The sequence below is a fragment of the Amblyomma americanum genome, chromosome 6 (genome assembly GCF_052857255.1).
Source record: "Amblyomma americanum isolate KBUSLIRL-KWMA chromosome 6, ASM5285725v1, whole genome shotgun sequence".
Classification (NCBI taxonomy): Eukaryota; Metazoa; Arthropoda; class Arachnida; order Ixodida; family Ixodidae; genus Amblyomma; species Amblyomma americanum.
In genome coordinates, this window is record NC_135502.1 from 12,587,193 (window position 1) to 12,605,133 (window position 17,941).

General features: G+C 45.9%; 2 protein-coding genes across 3 annotated transcripts in view; one reads left to right on the forward strand and one right to left on the reverse strand.

The window, feature by feature from the left end:
• Positions 1-16,575, forward strand: part of LOC144136326 (ubiquitin-ribosomal protein eL40 fusion protein-like) — a 274,921-nt gene extending 258,346 nt beyond the window's left edge. The window contains exons 1-3 of one of the 2 annotated variants that reach the window (XM_077668573.1): positions 12,904-13,007; positions 13,869-14,163; positions 16,418-16,575. In XM_077668573.1, the coding sequence (XP_077524699.1) occupies positions 13,874-14,163; positions 16,418-16,511 (384 nt within the window). In that variant the 5' untranslated portion in view covers positions 12,904-13,007; positions 13,869-13,873 and the 3' untranslated portion in view covers positions 16,512-16,575. Of the gene's footprint in view, positions 1-12,903; positions 13,008-13,868; positions 14,164-16,417 lie in introns of those variants that run through there. The other variant, XM_077668574.1, reaches the window with a different exon arrangement.
• On the reverse strand, positions 1,208-12,671 carry RpS25 (ribosomal protein S25). The gene is made up of 4 exons (XM_077668575.1): positions 12,524-12,671; positions 11,775-11,864; positions 9,710-9,893; positions 1,208-1,311 (listed from the first exon to the last, which is right to left on the reverse strand). The coding sequence occupies exons 1-4, from the start codon at positions 12,524-12,526 to the stop codon at positions 1,238-1,240; spliced, it is 351 nt and encodes a 116-aa protein (XP_077524701.1). The 5' UTR covers positions 12,527-12,671; the 3' UTR covers positions 1,208-1,237.
• Positions 16,576-17,941: the final 1,366 nt, after the last annotated feature.

Consider the following 17,941-nt stretch of genomic DNA (forward strand, 5'->3'; position numbering starts at 1 on the left):
AGCTCTGCTAAGGAAGGAAATTTTGAGCGTACGTCTCGTGGTATCACTGGTGCCAGCGAAAATGACTGGTTATCAAGAAATAGAAGGCACAGTAACTTTCATCTTGGCCTCAACTGCATTCTACATAAAGGGAGTGAAAATAAAGATGCCGTAGTGAAGGGCTCCGGAATAATTTTAACCATCTGGGATCTTTACACGCACATCGTAATTTTTTTGTATTTCGCCTTCATTGAAATACGGCCGCTGATGCCGCAGTTCCATCCCACCTTGGGATCAGGAGCCAAACAAAGTCACTGAGCCACCGCAGCGGGTACATTGTTCACCAACTATAGGCAGTAAATGGAGTGAAAACAAAACATGGCATAGTTGTATTGTTCTTTTAAATCTTTTTCTGGCACATCCAAGAAACCTTAGCAATGCTTGTGCACATTAAGCGGTAGCTTCTGCCAACTACCATTCGTCACGGCTCTTCATTACTGGAATAGTATTTTGTCACAATATCACCAATAATCACCTACTTGTAGCAGCAAGCTAGCTCTATGCGATGGTGCAGTGTTCTCACCAGTAGAGTAAAATAAATTTTAAAGGGGCTCTGAAACACCTTCCGACAAGAGGACAAACTTGCTCAATCACTGCATTGTGTTGTCATGAACACCTGAGCCAAATAATACACTTCTACACGCAGCAGAGAACCCACAATCACGCGCAAAAGTTGGAGAGCCCTTCCCGGCGACTTTTTCACGCTCGCACACTTCTCCGTCGCTCGCATCCACGTATACATGTTGAGGAAGTGGCTGCTGATTAGATTCTTTCAGACATCGGGCAGCTACCAAGGCCGCGTAGCTCTAACAGGTCAGGAAGCTCTCCCCCGGAGGTGGGGCCGGCGGTGGAGCGCCGACCTTCCAATGTGCAAAAAGTGACGAGAGAGAAAGACGCTGAAATTGAAATTTTGACCACAGATACTATTTCTACACAAATTCTTCCTGGTCAATATTCGTGAAGCGGCGTGCTTTAACATTCCAGGCATATGGCAACTTTATTAGAGCTCCTTTCAGAGCACCTTCAAGAACTTTTCTGCATGTTCTTGCTATGCACTACAAGCATTCAAAAATGTTTTCACTTGCTGTCTATGACATGCGCTTTTCTGCACACAAGCCTGTCTTATAGATTGCAAAAGTTAACAGTGAATGAAGGCACACCAAAAACCTCTGTGTGCAAGACGCTATTTATTCACAGCTTAGGCATCCTCAGCCTTGGTTGTCCTTGTGTAGATGACTTGGCTATGGTGCTTGACAACCTGCTTGATGAGCCCTGCACACAAAAACACAAACACACACAGCGTCAAACCCCAATACAACATGTACTGCCTGCAAGCATTCTTCACAATAGGAGTATGGTACGTCAAGGGAAGACGACTATGGAATAATTTGTGAAAAGCAATCGGGCCATGCCAGAGTAGATAAAAAATACTCTTTAATAAAATGTATGAACAGATAGACCAGATCAATACCGGATGTTGGCAATCTAACAAACTACCATAAAAATGCTACCGCTTGCCCAACTGTGATGAATGTTTACTGCAGGCAGCCAATGCGTGAAGATGGTGCACAAGTCCACACAGCACTCTGCACCCCACAAGGCGGTAAGAGCATGAGAATGCAAAGTACCACGCACATAAAACACATACACCAAATATGGCCTCCAATTAACAAGTGAAACCTCAGCGATAATGAAAAAGTCTACAACAAATAGCGGATATAATCACGGGTTGGATATTTCAGTTGGAACCGAAGAACGCGGTAGAGGTACGTCTAGTTAAGTTTTTGAAATTTGGCTTTAACAAGAGAAAGTCAGTATTATTGGCAAGCAAGGTATAGCTAGCTGGCTGTTCAGTTCAAATTACACTCAGTCAAAGTTGAAAATTAACTAAGTAGGGAAGCCAGATGTATGGAGAGACGGTGGTACTGTTGGATAAGCAGCAGAGGTGATGAAGTATATTTCTGCTAGTTTACACAAGTCTCTGCAGACCGGGAAGCACGACCCCCTCGCTGCCTGCTAAGCATTGTTTGTTCACTATTACCACCCGCTAACAGCAGTTGGTTAATTGGGTTTATCAAATGCATGTAGAACATGCAAAACCGTACATTGTAGGTCAGACTATCGCAACGAATGAGCCACAACTCTATCGCTACAGTCAACACGCAGACCACGTGATGCCCCGGCCTCTCACTCAATCCAGCGCAACCCAAAGAAAACTTGTCAACCAGCCGACGAAAGCAATTCCTGCTATAAGCACACCTCCAAATGCAAAATTACTGATACCCTGTGTTAATTACTGAGAAAGTAACTGTTCATGCTGACAAAAATTCCGAGACAGATGCTCAGCGACTTTTGACCATGCAGAATTCCCACATTAAACCACCAAAAAAAAAGCGGTAATATATGTACTGAAAATAATATTCGACAAAGAAAAAAATTGAACCATGCATTCTGAAATACACTGTAACAAGCCCACGGAATTTTCGAAAAATATAATGCAAATAGTCCAACCCTTAGATATATTGAAGGGATAGCCGTTCCCTTTGGAAGCTCCCACAGAATTCCATGTAATTTGGAATCTTGACTGCATGAAATAAAATTTTCCTACAACATGATATAACAAACCTCCAATGAACCCCATTGGCCATTGCAGACTGAGCATCTTTTGTAATGGCACGGGAAATCTCGTTGGGCAAAGAATGGCACAGGAGTGGAAGCACTGCATCAAGCGAAAATTCAGCACCAAAAGAAGTGTTTTTGCTTTACTATGCGACATTAAAAGCCCAATTTATGAGAAAAGCATGTCAGCAATATACTGAAATAATCAGTTTTGCCAAACTGCAACATTTCAAACCACCCCACAAGCAAAGTACAAAGCAAAAGCGGTAAGCAGCTACACTATTGGTCCCACTCACCACGTCACAAGATCGCTTCACCCCCCGATTGGAGTGCGGCTACAGAGCAAAACACTGACGATGCCATCTTGTCAGAAGGTTGGCCATTGCTATGCCTCTCAATTTCACACCATGCACAAATTCGAAAAGGTTTGAAAGAAATATGCTGCGAAGTATACCAAAGTGCCAATGTCATCTACGGCGACCATAGCAAACCCACCAGGGTCCGTATTCAGTGTGTGTCATCTGGCACAGCGGCCACACCTGATTGGTTGGAACACCGGAAGCAGATACAGTGATTTGGATGCAGTGAAAAGAGTCGAAGAAACAGGCCCGGTGACGTCAAACGCATAGCGAACCACGTGCTGTGGCAACGGAGTGACATCTGCTTCCACGTTTCGACCAACCAGGCGTGGTCGCTGCGGCAGATTACGACGCCTTTTTTATGACACAAATTCTACTACGGCCCCAGGATTGCTCATTTTCAGCAAAATGAGACTCAGCAGGTGCGTTAACTGGTTTCTGCCTGCGGAAACTTTTGACCAGAAGGCATGAGTGCCAACACGCACTTATCATCAAGTGAAGAAAACTTCCGACGTGGCAATCTGTGGAAACGATGGAGATGACAGCTATGTTGGCAACAGCATGAAAAGCAGCTGCTTGCACTGATGGCTAGTACAGTAGCCGACGGGTAATTCGAACTTGTAGGATATTCCAGACTTCAATGAGGCACCGTCAGTCACCCCGTATATTTCGGACTTTAAAAGTGTGAGAGTTCGATTTTTCGGAAACCGCAAGGTAAAATCAGCGACTTTTTTAGGCCGATTCCATCTCAATAAAGTGACTTTTTGTACTTCACGGCTTTTTCAGACTGTTCGGTTATTCGGACCATTTTTCGAGTCCCTTCGAGTCCGAAAAGTCGGTCGGCGATTGTACACTGAGCTTGCCACTAAACAGTTTGCTAAGGTGTACTGCATGTCGGCTGAGTCACAGGATTGAAAATGACAAAAGACAAGTGCAAATAGACTGGCAGCCAAGCAAAAAATAGAATACAGCAAGTGCAGTGAAACAGGCGTGGAATGGAGCTTGCAACGGGTTGCAGTGCAGTCGAAGGACAATTGAAAGCAATTTGAAGCAAGCCCGAGAGTGAGGCAAGTAGCTCTGAATGATTTTTCGCAAATCAAGGAGTGTCACACAGAAGCCTCTACAAAATGACATTCCAACGGTACTAGAAAGAGAAACTTGCACCCTGTGACAACACGAGTGCGCCAGGAGAGTGAAAAACCTCTACAAGCATTTGAGCTGAGGAAATCCAGGAAACATCGCTACAGAAACCTAAATTTTCCATGGCTGCGCGCTAAATCACATCGCTCTAATTTCTGCCCTGATACGCGCACAAAAAGCAAAGCAGGCCAAAGGAGGGTGACGCAGTGCTCATTCTGTTCTGATGCTCACTCCTGCCATGGCCTAAGGTATAATATAATGCTGTGCAATGGAGACACTAGGTCATACTAGCAGTTCATGAGTAGGGTGTACGTGCCACACGGCCAGATTTAATGCATTTGTGATCGAGTTCACCACAACTTATTTGCCCAAGCAATGCGTACTCTCGTCCCCATTCCACAAGCAGAAAAGTATGCACCTATGTTGGTAACTTCCTAACCAGCAGCAAATGGTTCATTCTTAACTTTCAGCCAGATGTGGCATATTTACTGCATTTTCGATGAGAAGGCCACCATTTTTGCCAGCACTTCTGACAGACACTCTTGGCTTGTATGCCGACACACGACTTTATGGCTACTTTTTCGACTTTTTAAGCAAGGACAAGGGTATTTTCTGCAAAAAGACTTTTATAGTACATTTGAACGATAGCCCCAAATTATGTGCTCATTAACACTGTTTTTATACGGGTGAAATTTTTGACTGCCTCGCAAGCATTACAGTCATTGTGACTTTCGTATAATGACATTAACATAAGGCCTCAAGCATTTACTTCCAGGTCTTGTGTGTGAGTGACACGGATATGTCACACACAGACAACATGAGACATTATGCAGAGCAGTTGCGGCAACCTATTATATAACATCAAATGACGAGAACCACAACCATAACATTTGCCTGAGAGTGGGGCTAACTTGCGCTGCAAATACAATGCTGCCACAGCTAGAAATGTTTTAGCATATTTAGGCAGCTGTGGTTAAGGGGGGACACTGGTCTTTTTTTTGTTGTTTTTTGACCAATCTTAATAAAAATGCATAGACTTATTCAAATTTTTATGCTGATTTCAAATATGCATTTATTTTAAGTGTAGGCCAATTAGTTTTCAAGATAATTAACAATTAATGCCCATTGTTTGAGGCCCAAATAGCAAAATAATGATTTCATCTAAAATTAATTTTAAGGCATGGTTAGATAGCCAGAATAGTGAATTATGAAATGTTGAGAGCAGATTTTTGATATGTCAATTATTACTCATTTTACAACCTTCTGAATTTCAGTATAAAAAATGTGTGTACCAAGTAATGGTAAATTAACGAAAATAATAATTTTTTAAGGTAAAATGAAAAAATCTGCTCCCAACATTTCACACAGCATACATTAGGCTTTCCATTGCAACCGAAATTTCAGCTCTATGTGACTTGGTTGCTGAGATATCAAGGCCTCAAGACTGCTAGCAGTCAACCATATGCATTTTGAGAAAAGCCCCAAAAACAAGCAGGGGACAGTTTAATAAATATTTACAAGTGCAGTAATATATTTACAATAGGAAATGGCTAGTAGCCACCAGGAATGTAGTCCTTTTGATTGCCAGTAGTATCCAGGTGCCGTTTCTTGAGCACTCCTTGAATATTTTCTGCAATGGAATGCTTTCGAGCGCACTTTTGCTCTCGGCGCTCATCCTTCTCTCGCATTCTTTTTGCGCTTATAGCATTCGTATTGAGGCCCAGTTCCTGTAATATTGCTGCAGAAGTTCTTTTGCTGCCTGCGTTGAACCGCATTACTGCCTCAGCCACGGCAGCCTCAACAGTAAACAATGATGCGTGGCGCTCTTTGGGTGCCAAGGCCCATATCAAAGAGTGTAGGCTTTCATTACTGTTTTGGGTTTTACCCCTATGGCACCGCTCTAAGAGCTTCCTATCCGACAGTCGCTCATAGACAGGGAGCAATGCTTTAGCAACATGGGGTGGAATGTTGTACCGATGCTTTGGAGCAGATTCGCCTCGGGCTGCTGCCGCATTTTGCTGGCACCAAGAGTCCAGTCCCGATGGGCAGAAGCTATGGTTTGATGCCTCATCAGTAGAGGTAATGTGGTGGTAGGTGGCCATCACAGCCTTCTGCGTAGCCTCTACATCCCCATTATGGGATTTTAAAGCCCAGGCATAATAGGAGCTTAACCTTGTTATGAGGCTGCCTGTCAGTTTGCCTTTTCCTCCAAGGTTTTCGGCACCTTTGTGTTTGGACAACGAAGTCCGCAACGCTGTTCCCATACGTTTCTGCACGTGGTTTATGCAGTCTTCTTTTTTTACTTTGATGTATCCATACACATCTGCCTCTTGCACAGCTAGAAAAGCCCGACTATCACCGTCCGAAAGCATTGTGGTATAGCGAAGGCCACACTTCTTCAGCACAATACAACATAGTCCAGCACAAGCCCGGTAAACAGTTCGATGACGGTTCCCACACCAATGTGGGATGTGTGGCCGCGTGTCATCCAAGTGCCGTCGTATGATACTGCAATATTGCCGGGGTTCCCAAGGTCCAATTCATTATAAAGTTCTCGAACCGACCGCGCACACTCTTGTGTAACTTCTTCGGCTGCACGAGCTGCTGCAGGTGTCAACTTTTTTTTCACATAGTCTTGCCACGTTTTATTGTGGAGACCGCGGTGCGAAACGTTCAGCGATGAAAAAATGTCGTTTAGAGCTGTCTGCTGGTTGCCAGTGCTCTGCATTGCACGAGCAGCGAGCACATTCACCACAAAAGGGTTGATCTTCTGATCGCCCCGTACCCGCGGCGAACTCCATACAGACGATGCGTCTCCACAGCTCGCACATTGAAGATAAAGTTTAACGGCAAGGCCGTATTCTCGCTCATCTTTTACGAAGCTCAAGTCATTGCCGCCACACGTTTTACACTTCACAAGTTTCAACAAACTGTTGAGCAATTCCAAACAAATGATCGTGAAGCTTGCCTCGTCGAGCAGACAGTCCGACGCGCTGCCGTCACGTAAACAACGAGACTTCCGCTCCGTTGCTGAAGTTGAGGCGAGTTCTCGCAGTTTTTGTTTAGTCTTCGTCTTATTTTGGAGCACATCTGAGGGCTCCAGCATCACTGTATCACGGCGGATGCGGGCGCTGCCGCTTACAGCTTCCCGTGCTGCGGAGCGCGTTAGGCCTACCTGCGCGGCCTCGCCGACACGATCGTTCAGCGCAGGAGTTTCATCATTGTCGGGGCGCACAGCAGGGCGTCTCTTGAGGTTATCGACCAGCGACTTCTTCCTTTTCTTGCCGAATTTATGCCTTGAGTGCACCTTGCGCGCTGAACCAGGCATCGCTGCGCGTTTCTTGCACTGCACGGTCCGGCACAGAGTCGCGTCTCCCAGTGGCTCGGGCGCGTCAAGCAGACGCTGCCAGCCAGCTCCACCAATCGGATGACGACCTGCTGTCACGTGATCCGCGGCAGCCAATAGGATTTTGAATACTACCTTTTCTTTTTTGCTATTTTCTCGGCAACCAATGGGCGAACGGAAGCCGTAGTGGCGGGAAATTGAAGGCGAAAGGCGGCTTTTTCAAATGAGACCAAGATGGCTGCGGTGCCGCGCATGAAACGGGAGCTACGCTTTGCGAAATACTGCTGTTTCGGCGCCGATTTCAGCTCAAATTCGGGCGACATGGATTATATAAATTGGTATTGTGAGTAAAATACTGACCTTAGAGGCGAGAAATTTAACAGAGAGGTAGATAAATGGCTGCTGATTTCGAAAATAACATTTTCTAAAAACTGATTTTTTCGAGATTTTTCGGCCCGAAAGACCCGTGTCCCCCCTTAAAAGCAGAAAGATCAAAACCATGCTGCAACGTCTGAGAAGTGTGCAGACTCAGCATCTTTCCAAACTTCTGCACAAGAGGCAACAAGGTCCAAAAAATCGAGCAGTCAGCTGCAGTGCATCCGAAATTTCAGGTGCTCTTATACATTGGCTCCATGGGCCATATCGCGAAACTGCAAAAATATCCAAATAATCAAGCATGTCTGAAAAATCAGGGATCCGGAAGTTTTAGTCATTGGCCGTATTGCAAGCACTTTTCAGGCCTCAACTACAAATATTTGTCTAGAATGTGGCCTACGCAGTGCACAGTAATCTGACTTGATATTGAAAATTAGCCTGCATTCATATTGATAGCACTAATTGCAAACATTTTTGCCCCAGACCCAACTCTCCAGGACTACTTGCACTTCAATTTATTTGCACTGTTTTATTCTATGTAATATGCCATTCACGTCTCACGCAGCTGTCAATATTCAGTGTGAACTGTAAAACTGAGACTTACAGCTCGTGTTGAGTTCAAAGTGCTGCAGCATAAAGGAAGCCTAACCGTTGCTCCTGTAGCCTGACCAGATTCACATCTGTAAAGAGGCCTGTCCTTCCCCTTGCTCAAGAACGAAGCTTAACACTGTATGTACATAATGTGGTTTTCTTGAAAGGCTGTAAACAACACCTGCACAGCAGAGCTCTCTTCTGAGAGCAGGTGCACAAGAGAAGAGTGTTATACCCCTGTCACACGGGCACTTGTAAGGCCTTAGAAATTAAGGTCCTTTGCCCCAAAGGCGCGTGACGCGCATCTACACGGCAAAGCGTCGAGACCTTTGCAATAAAGTTCCGTAGCAATAAAGGCGGCCGTCAGCGGCCTTAAAGTTGCTTAAAGGAGCAACCCAGACGGCAGCGCCAGCTACCGAGCTCAAAGAATAAAAAATTGACGCAATTTTTAGTTTTGAAACCGTAAAAAATATCTAATTTACCTTATTCAATGGTTAATTTTGCGTTACAGTGCACTTAACCGTAAAGGAGGCTATGACTAAAGACATCCACACTGCTAAGAAAGGACTTGAACGCTTTTCAGCAGCCGCATCGACACACACGTTTGCGCATCTCGCTTTGCTGTTTTTTCCTTCGTTTGCTCTTTGTTGAGTGCGTGTTTTGAGTTTGCTTGTGTGCACAAAGACACAAGCAACAAAGCACACTTCTCGAACACAACGAGGAGCCGAACAGAAAAGTGCGCCTACCGTGGTCGGACCGAAAACGATGAAAAAAAAAGAAACTTTCAAAATATCCGTTTCTCACCGTCAGAACGCTCGTTTATTATCGTGACAGCTACTTTTTCCAACATAAACGAATGCACTCTTAGCTGAAGTGCTACCGTCTGCTTTAATTTCATAATGTTACTAGCGCCGCTTCACACACAGCGGTGACTTTTGACATTCACGGAGGCTGCGTTCTAGCTCCTTTGGATTTGCCGTGTAGCAGCGTCGCTGCTCCTTTTCGGGTTTCCTCCTTTAGTGCAATAAGACAACTTTACGGCAAAGGCCGAGAAGAAGTCCCGTGTGACAGGGGTATTAGGCAGCAGCTAAAGAGGCCTTCAGCATCGCCTCGGGGGCATCTGCATTGCCACGCGAGGCTAGAGCATCTAGTGCTATCTCCATGCCCACCTCAGTTAGCACAAGTGCAGCTGCTGAATAATGGTGCCCCGTGTAAGAAGAGAGAAAAAAGGAGCTCTCACCCTTCTGCAACAACTCCTCGAGGGCCTTGCGGGCAAGTGAGCCTCGGACCTTGAGCCGCTCCGACACCACTGAGGGGGTGATCAGCTTGTAGCTGGGCACCTCTTTGAGGAGCTTCTCATATGTGCCTTTGTCGAACAGCACCAAGTTGTTCAACTTGTCACGCACTTTTCCCTTGGACCACTTCTGCACAGTGGATAAAGCACAGAAAATAAATTATTTGCACACAAGGGTGCTCAAAACAGGAGTCAGTGCAACTTTGCCTTCCAACAGGGCCTATTGGTGTGCACCACAATCGTCATGGCAAAAAAATCTAGGTTTCGAACTTTTATGGATCTCTCTCCAGCCACTGCTTGCTTGAGATATATTCTCAAAATGCAGATAACTCTACACAAACCATGTTGCATATGAAATAGGAACAGCATATGAGCATCATGCCAGCTGTACCTGACATGCAGCCTCTTCTCTCTTGCTCACTACTGCTCAAAACAACCTGTACCACTGAGGTGTGCAAAGAGAAGGTCGTGTGCCACAATATATAGTACTGCAGCCGAGAAATGAGGATGCAGTAAGATCTCATTGAGGTCATTGATGTGGCGCGATGTCTGGCCTGTGGGGGCAATCGGCAGCTCACCCCAGGAATTTTTTCGCGCATTGGCAGTGTAACAGGACAACTTGTGCAATCCATCATGCAACACAACCAACCACTCTGCTTTCCATGTGCTGCTGCTACAAGGCAAGCTTATAGCTAGTTGTTTAACTGAGTACATGGCATAAGTAAGCAAACATTACTTACATGAGCCATGCAACAAAAGAGCATTGGCCAGCATGATACTAAAAGCACCGCAAGTGAGTCTTTGGCTCGGTAGTCTTACACAGAAAAATGTTGAGCATGCCATCCATGCTCTTTTCATGGCTGAAGCGATGCAAAGACAGCAGGTTTGCTTTGTATGGTACTACGTAAGCGGGATCCCTGGAGGTTCATCAATATATTTCAGTGTTTTGTGTACACAAAGCAGGCATATACACATGCGTGCAAAATAAGCAGCTGTTATACTGATGCAGCCTTTTGAGAGCCTGGATCCAGTTTGTCTGACAGGCGGCCTAGTACTAGTGCATCCTCGCATGTATACCAGCTACTAGTTTGCATATATATCAGCCACAGTTCAGCAAAACCAGAAGGAAGTGGTTTTTCCAAACAGTGCTACCTTGCATGGAGCTCAACAGCTGTGAAAAGAAAAAAAAGATATACTTTTGCCAAGCAGATTGTGCAGCCCAAAATGACCACCTACATATGCAGTTTTAGTCTCATACCTAGGACAGCATGAAGGCTCATTTGCCCTCTCCAGCAGCGAACAGCACGCGACCGGATGCACGCAACCAGAAATAGTGAGAACACGGGCACTTCTATACCCTGACTACTGCCACTTGCCACGAGCTGCCACTGCTGCCCAATGCAAAAAACACAAGGGAAGATTGCCATGAAACACTAGACGCTCAATCGCAAGAACCTGCTGAAGCGACGCTGCCGGCTTTAGCTACAGATACTCCAGTGCCAAGCAGCCCTCAACTGCCACTTGCTCTGGCCTGCAATGTGGAGCTACGTGCATTCTTCGTCATGGCCCTCATGACATAATGTGTTAGCTATTAACCTCCGACATAATACTAGTCCCTCCTCTGCACGTTAAGCACAAATATTGCACTTTCTGGAGGGGGTGTCTTAATCCTCATAGGCAAAGCTGTTCATTAAATCTTACTACAAGTTATGTCAAAGCAAACCGAACACCACAGGCTCAAGCCACTCACAGAACCACCAAGACAGGGAATGACGGACGAGGAAACCGAGCAGTTACTTGGTGGGCAAACGCAGCCAGGAAAGCGTTGCTGGCTGCATTATTTCAGACTGATATCAGTGCAAGTGTTGTCTAAGACAATGCTGGCTCGCGAAGGCTATACAAAACTAGATTGCAAACAGACGCTTCTAGGCCTACATTAGGCGCCAGCTGCCAGAATGTCGACAGTCACCGGTGGCTGGCTACTGAAGCAAAAAACAGAGCCACAACTTGCCTTCTTCTTGGCCTTGCCTCCGGAGGAACCCTCCTTCTTCTTGGCAGTCCCCTTTGTGTCAGTTTTCTTCTTGCTATCCTGTTTGGGCGGCTGAAAATCAAGACGTGGGCAAAATCAAATCAGGTGGGAAATGCCAACGATCCTTACACTAAGGCGGTAACGGACGCGAGACAACCAGAGCGGGTGCTTGTGAAGGACCAAGACGCTCTACTGAGCACGAGACCTGCCTTCTATGATCATAAGAAGGGCGAGTGCACAAGCCTGTCGATGCCCAACTGGGATAAGCATGCTGCGATATTGCAGTTTATGATGTCCCATTTGGTTGGCAAGGAAACAGCCTGGTTTCCGCAAGGCAGGGTTCATAGCCCAAGCTCGTTCGCACATCCACGAAGAAAGCATGCGCCGCCACACATGCCAACACCCGGCAAGAAGCTAAGCTGCGCGTTCAACGACATGCCACATGCGAGCAGCTTTAACTGACTCCATCCGTGCGAACGCACACACAAAAAACGATCGGCGCTAATTCTAGACGTTAGCTCACAAAACTGCTTGGATGCTGCTGCATTTCACGCGCTCCGAGGCCTAGGCCTCAGAGCCAACACGTGAGCCTAGATTAAACATCGAGCAATTCGCCTAAACATCGCTGCTTTGTTACCTGAATTAAATTTTCGCACTCGTAAGTGAATTCACGAGACAGTGGTTGCCAATTAGAACCACTGGCAATTAAACACCTGAAAGCAACTACATACCATCTTTGCCGACGCTGCCGCTCCGAGAGCCGCGAAAGAAAAGGCCTTTCCTCTACCGAAGAGAACCCCGTCTCAGCGGGAGCGGTTCAACGTGGCCAGGCGAATGAGCAGTATTTGAAAAACCATTTAACAAATTGCAAAGTACTGTTAACAAATTACAGTGCTCATTACAAAATATAGAACAAGACTGCACTTTATGATAACATTAGTTTTTGTTAAAGTTATTACGTGTAGAAATCAATACCAAACTTACTAATACTATATCACCTACAATAAAACGTTATTACAACAACTTAACATTTGATGTATTGATGTTATAAATTGTTCTGGACGCTAATAATATTTTAAGCTTACAAAGGTGCATAGTTTTGACGGTTTGGATGGTTTGGACGTATCGGCAAAGTACCCAAGCAACACTGCTCAGCACGTTTTCTCGTCAACGCGAGAGACCCCGTGCCTTTTTCTCCGGATAGGCTGAACGAGTGTGAGTGCTGTTTTGCGTTCTCTTCATTTCACTTATCTTTGGAGGATATGAATGAGTTGCAGGCTGTCCCTGACCAATAATAACAAAACATGGCTTGAAGTGCCAACTTGGAAATGCGAATTTGTTGGGCTGTTACTGCGGAATTTACTGTGCAGGTAATGGTGCGCTCTAGCACGATGACGTCAGGGCCGGCGTGGTCCGATTTCTGTAAATTACACATATTTCAGCTGGTGTTGATGCCCTTATAGTACTGGCAGGCTCGAATACATGCTGTCACAGGCTCTTGCGTGGTCATTAGCGCAGGGCGTCCCCGGAGCCTGCGTTTGCTGAAGCTAATAGATGCATCGGCGCTTTGCTGATTTGACGTCGTGAATTTCAACTGCCTATTCTTTCTTGTACGGTGTAAAAACGGTGATAAACTACAATATATTGAATACAATAAATTTTTATTTTCCAGCAAGAACTGGATGGACTCTTGGGCTTTTTGTGTCTTGGGACTTAAAAACCTTGACGAGGCCTAAGAGAGCGTTTATATCAGCAGCATAATGAAATCAGTGGAAATCTCGCTACTAAAGAATATTAAAACAAGGATATGACAGTAAAGGTGACAGATAAGAACAATGCTAATTTAAAATAATGCAACCAGCAATCAACTAAAAGAAACCCGATGCAAGAAGCAAAATACATAATCATAGGTTCGCAAAATGAGAATGTAAATGCTTTAATGCTTTTTGACCATGCCCTCTATATATCCATTATTTGGGCAGGATATTAATAAGTTCAAAGCTGTGCGAGTGATTCGACTTTATTGTGTCGCAGCGAAAGCATAGTGTAAAGTTTGTTCGTGCTGCTGCTGTGCAGGAGACATGCATCAGAAACAAGTGTTCGTGCGTGGCCTTGATGGCCGAACGCTGGTGGTGGACCTGGCGCCCGGTGCGCTGGTGTCGGAGCTCAAGGAAGATCTGCGTGCCCGCCTGGGAGTGCCTTGCGACCAGCAGCGGCTGGCTCTGGCCTCTGGGCGGCCGCTGGACGATGCTGACACTCTGGAGGCTGGCTGCAGCCTGGACTTGAGCCTGCGCCTGGTGGGCGGTGTCATCGAGCCCAGCTTGCGCATCCTGGCCCAGAAGTACAACTGCGACAAGATGATCTGCCGCAAGTGAGTTAAGCTCCAGCCGATAGCTCCAGCCGATAGCCCAGTCCTGGCGGGGATAGAGCTGTAGCAAGGTTGGCTGCGCAGTTTCAGCCCCAACTCTTTCCTCTTGGCAAGGAATAGCCAGAATTGTACCATTATTTCCAACTCATTTCTGTACCAGCTTGTACAGAGGTTTTTTTTTTTTTCTGTTTATAGTAGCGGAGCATTTGATGAAATTGATGTACCTTATTTATTTATATATTGAAATTACAAGAGGAATGGTCACAGTTGGGCTTTCCTACGGAACAGAGACACTCACTGTAATTAGTATCCTCTTCGTGGGAAAGGGAGCTGAAATAGTGCCTAATCATCAGTTTGTGTTCTTTGACTTCAGAATATGGAGTGAGGGGCAGTCAAACGGGGGCAGTGCAGCACAAAAAAAGACAAAAAAACTGTTACGAACTAGAGGATATTTTCTATGCATTTCTATTCAGTAGCAGTGATCAGGCAACCATTTTTCCACAGCTGTCACTATGGCTGCCAAATACAACAAAAGCTATACAATGGAACTTCTACTGGTAGCGGGTATAACTGCTTAAAGAGAACGGGACGAAAGGCACATATAAGCACAGGCAAGGCACTGACTCGAGACTGGCATGTTGACAGGGACAGTCAGGTTCACATAGAAAAGTGCCACTTGTTCCTTTTTTTTTTTGAGAAGTAGAAAAGAGCCCAGGGGAGAAAAAATTACGCTCTGGAAGGCTAGTTGGTTCATTTGAAGCAAATGAGTAAAACTGCACAAAGAGAATGGGACGAAAGGTACATAGACACAGACAAGGCATAGATTCGGGACTGGCAAGTTGACAGGGCAATTAGGTTCACAAGAAGAGTGCTGAGTGTTTCTTGTTCTTCAGAGATTTTACTGCACTGTGCTCGTGCAGTGTGTCCACGCATGCTAAGCTGTTCTGCGGGGGTCGGGCGTCGACCACTGCTGTGAATCTTGTTCCTTGCAGCGTCAGAAAAATAGAAACAAAGTAAAAGGCCCTCATTCGCACAAAAAATTGACAAAAGTTTCACTGTGGTTGGACATGAGGAGGAGAGAAGTGTTTGCAAGTGAGCTGCCTCTTATGTGTCGATGTTTTCTCAGCACTGTGCTGCGTTATTTGATTAGAACACAGTGGCAAAAGGGCTTTCGATATTGGTGTACTCCTACACGCTATTGATATTAGGGTGTTTTATTAGGGTGTTTTTGGTGTCTAGTGGAAAATAATTTGAAATTGGCTGATGTGACTGTAAGGTTTATTTGAAGCCATGAGTCTGTTGCTGGCAGATCTTGGCAGCCATTTCATGTAGTGATCCCAGCCGCGGTGGTCGAATTTCGATGGAGGCGAAATTCTAGAGGCCCGTGTGGTGTGCGATGTCAGTGCACGTTAAAAGAACCCCAGGTGGTCGAAATTTCCGGAGACTCACTACGGCGTCTCTCATAGCCTGAGTCGCTTTGGGACGTTAAACACCCATAAACCAAACCAAACCATTTCATGTAGTGAGCAGCCCACAGTGGGTAAAGCAGTTGTCTCTGTGGCTAGTGCAGAGTTTGGCATCCTGGCATAGCAGGATGCAAAGCTAGCCATATATGTGGCAGTTGTGCGACCTGGTTGTTGTTGCACAGTGATGACCCTAAGGGTACTGCCCTTCTTTCACATCTGAGTGGACCACGAAGCAATGACAAGGGTGCACAGCAGCAGCTGGAGGAGCTTCACGTTTAGCACTTGTGGATTGGGCATTTATCGGTGTCGGTACACTTTTTGGGAGCTACTTTTAAGAATAGCATGACTGGCTGTCCTATTGTCAGAATGTTCTTGAAATGTGACATAAAAATTTAACTAGATTTTAGATGTAAATTGGTTGCTAAATGGCAGTCATGGCACAGTGCTGTGTGTGTGTGTGTGGGGGGTGCGGAGGAGGTAGAGGATGAGGGTACACCCTTTTGTGCAATGCAAGAAATGCAGGCTTTCTTGGAATAGTCAAGCCCAGTTACATTGCTAAAAAAATCCTTTACGACAGTTTGTAGTAATTTTATGTTCGCCACCAAAAAAAATGCGTTTTGCTGTTATGAAGGAAGGCAGGTATGGATTATGTTTAGAGCAAATTTGTAATCAAAAAGGGAACAGTGTCTTAGTTATGTGCTTGGCAGATTTTGTTGGGGGCAGAGCTGAGAATCTGGCTGTGATCTTGGCTTGTATCAAAGCACTGCATGATGCCATTCTTTTGTGCCTAGGTGCTATGCTCGGCTGCACCCGAAGGCCACGAACTGCCGCAAGCGCAAGTGTGGCCACTCCAACAACCTGCGCCCCAAGAAGAAGCTGAAGTAGACTGCCTGCATACATCCGTTGCCTCATTCTATGGAGACAAGAATAAAGGCTGCTAGTTGCGCAATCTTTTGTCCTGTATATGAACATAAGCGACACTTAGTGGACATTTCAGGCAATAAGACCAGGGATATACTTTCAGGGCACCTTGCATAGAGACTGTACGAAGCCTGCAGTCAGTACTTATTATACTTGCAGCACAGATTCCGTAGTATTGTTAGACGTCAGCTTGAGAAACAGTTCATACCGCACGGACATAACTGGGCTCTTTTCATATTGACCTTACTACGGCATTTCATAAAGTTTGCCATGATATCTTGTTTGTGGTCTTAGAGCATGCAAATATTGGAGTGGCGTCCGTTTGTTGGCTGTCAGTATCCATTATGTAACACCAACTAGCTCAGACACGAATCCTGCAGCCTGGCACTTAGTAGTCGTTCCAGCGCTGACCTAGCTTTTTTTTTCTGATTATTTTCCCCCGTTTCTGGAAGTCTCGCACTGCGACTTGCCATGTCCTCCTCTAGCAGGTTCATGAAAGAAAAATGAGCTGACATGCACTGGCAACAAATTTATCAAGGGCAGGCAGAACACAACACAGGAGCAAACTCTGACCATCCAGTGCCTACTTTTGCCCTCCTTTCCTTCTGAGGTTTTACAGTATTCACAACCGTATGGCGTCACCTTGTGAACTGGCGGGAAACTAGAACATGTCGACACATGAGGCTTCGCCGCGATCCACTAGAGGTGCTGAAGCGCTTCAGTCGGCTACAACTCAAGAACCAAATGGCAAATGCCCCGTAAAGGAGACCCTCCAATCAATGGCATCAGCTTATCGCCACGATCATATGCGTGTCATCTGCTAACCACCTTGTAGTGGCCATAGCAGATGCAAGACGGCGGAATGTGACATCACGACAGGTTGACGCCATTGCATTCTATTGCATGTACTCCCAGCGTACCCAGTTTATATGCCCACGTTTGTCCGTGCAATATGGCCAGTATGTCTCTTTGGGACTCCACCATAAGTACCAAATCATGTCAGAACACAGGACCTAGCAGGCGCCAGCTATTGTAGATACCTACTGGTGGAATACGGAGGCACGACCGGAGGAACTGTTGCTCTATGCTCGTAACGTGCACAGTGTACAATAGTGGAAACAGGGACCAGGCCTTTGACGACACTGATGGGTACTGGGTCCTTTGAGACGGAGTCCACTGCGACCTTGTTCTTGTGCAGCTAGCGTATGCACGCGCTGAGAGAGACTTCCGGCATCGGCAGCCCTGACAGGCAGTTGAACAAGGTGGCATATGCGCAGAGCATTGTCGCTCGCCTCAGCTCTGAGGAAGCAGCAAGGCAAGGCCGCCTGGCAGCCTCCGCGCGCACTGGGTTAGTGCGAAGAGATTGTTATAGAAACTGGCGGCCCGTTCGAAAG

Bases quoted from the DNA above. Each gene is read 5' to 3' on its own strand.
- RpS25 (XM_077668575.1), bottom strand. The intron at 9,894-11,774 runs GCAAGTTGTGGC...TCCACTGTGCAG, and splicing joins GAGGCAAGGCCAAGAAGAAG to AAGTGGTCCAAGGGAAAAGT. The intron at 1,312-9,709 runs GTGAGAGCTCCT...TTTTGTGTGCAG, and splicing joins CGAGGAGTTGTTGCAGAAGG to GGCTCATCAAGCAGGTTGTC.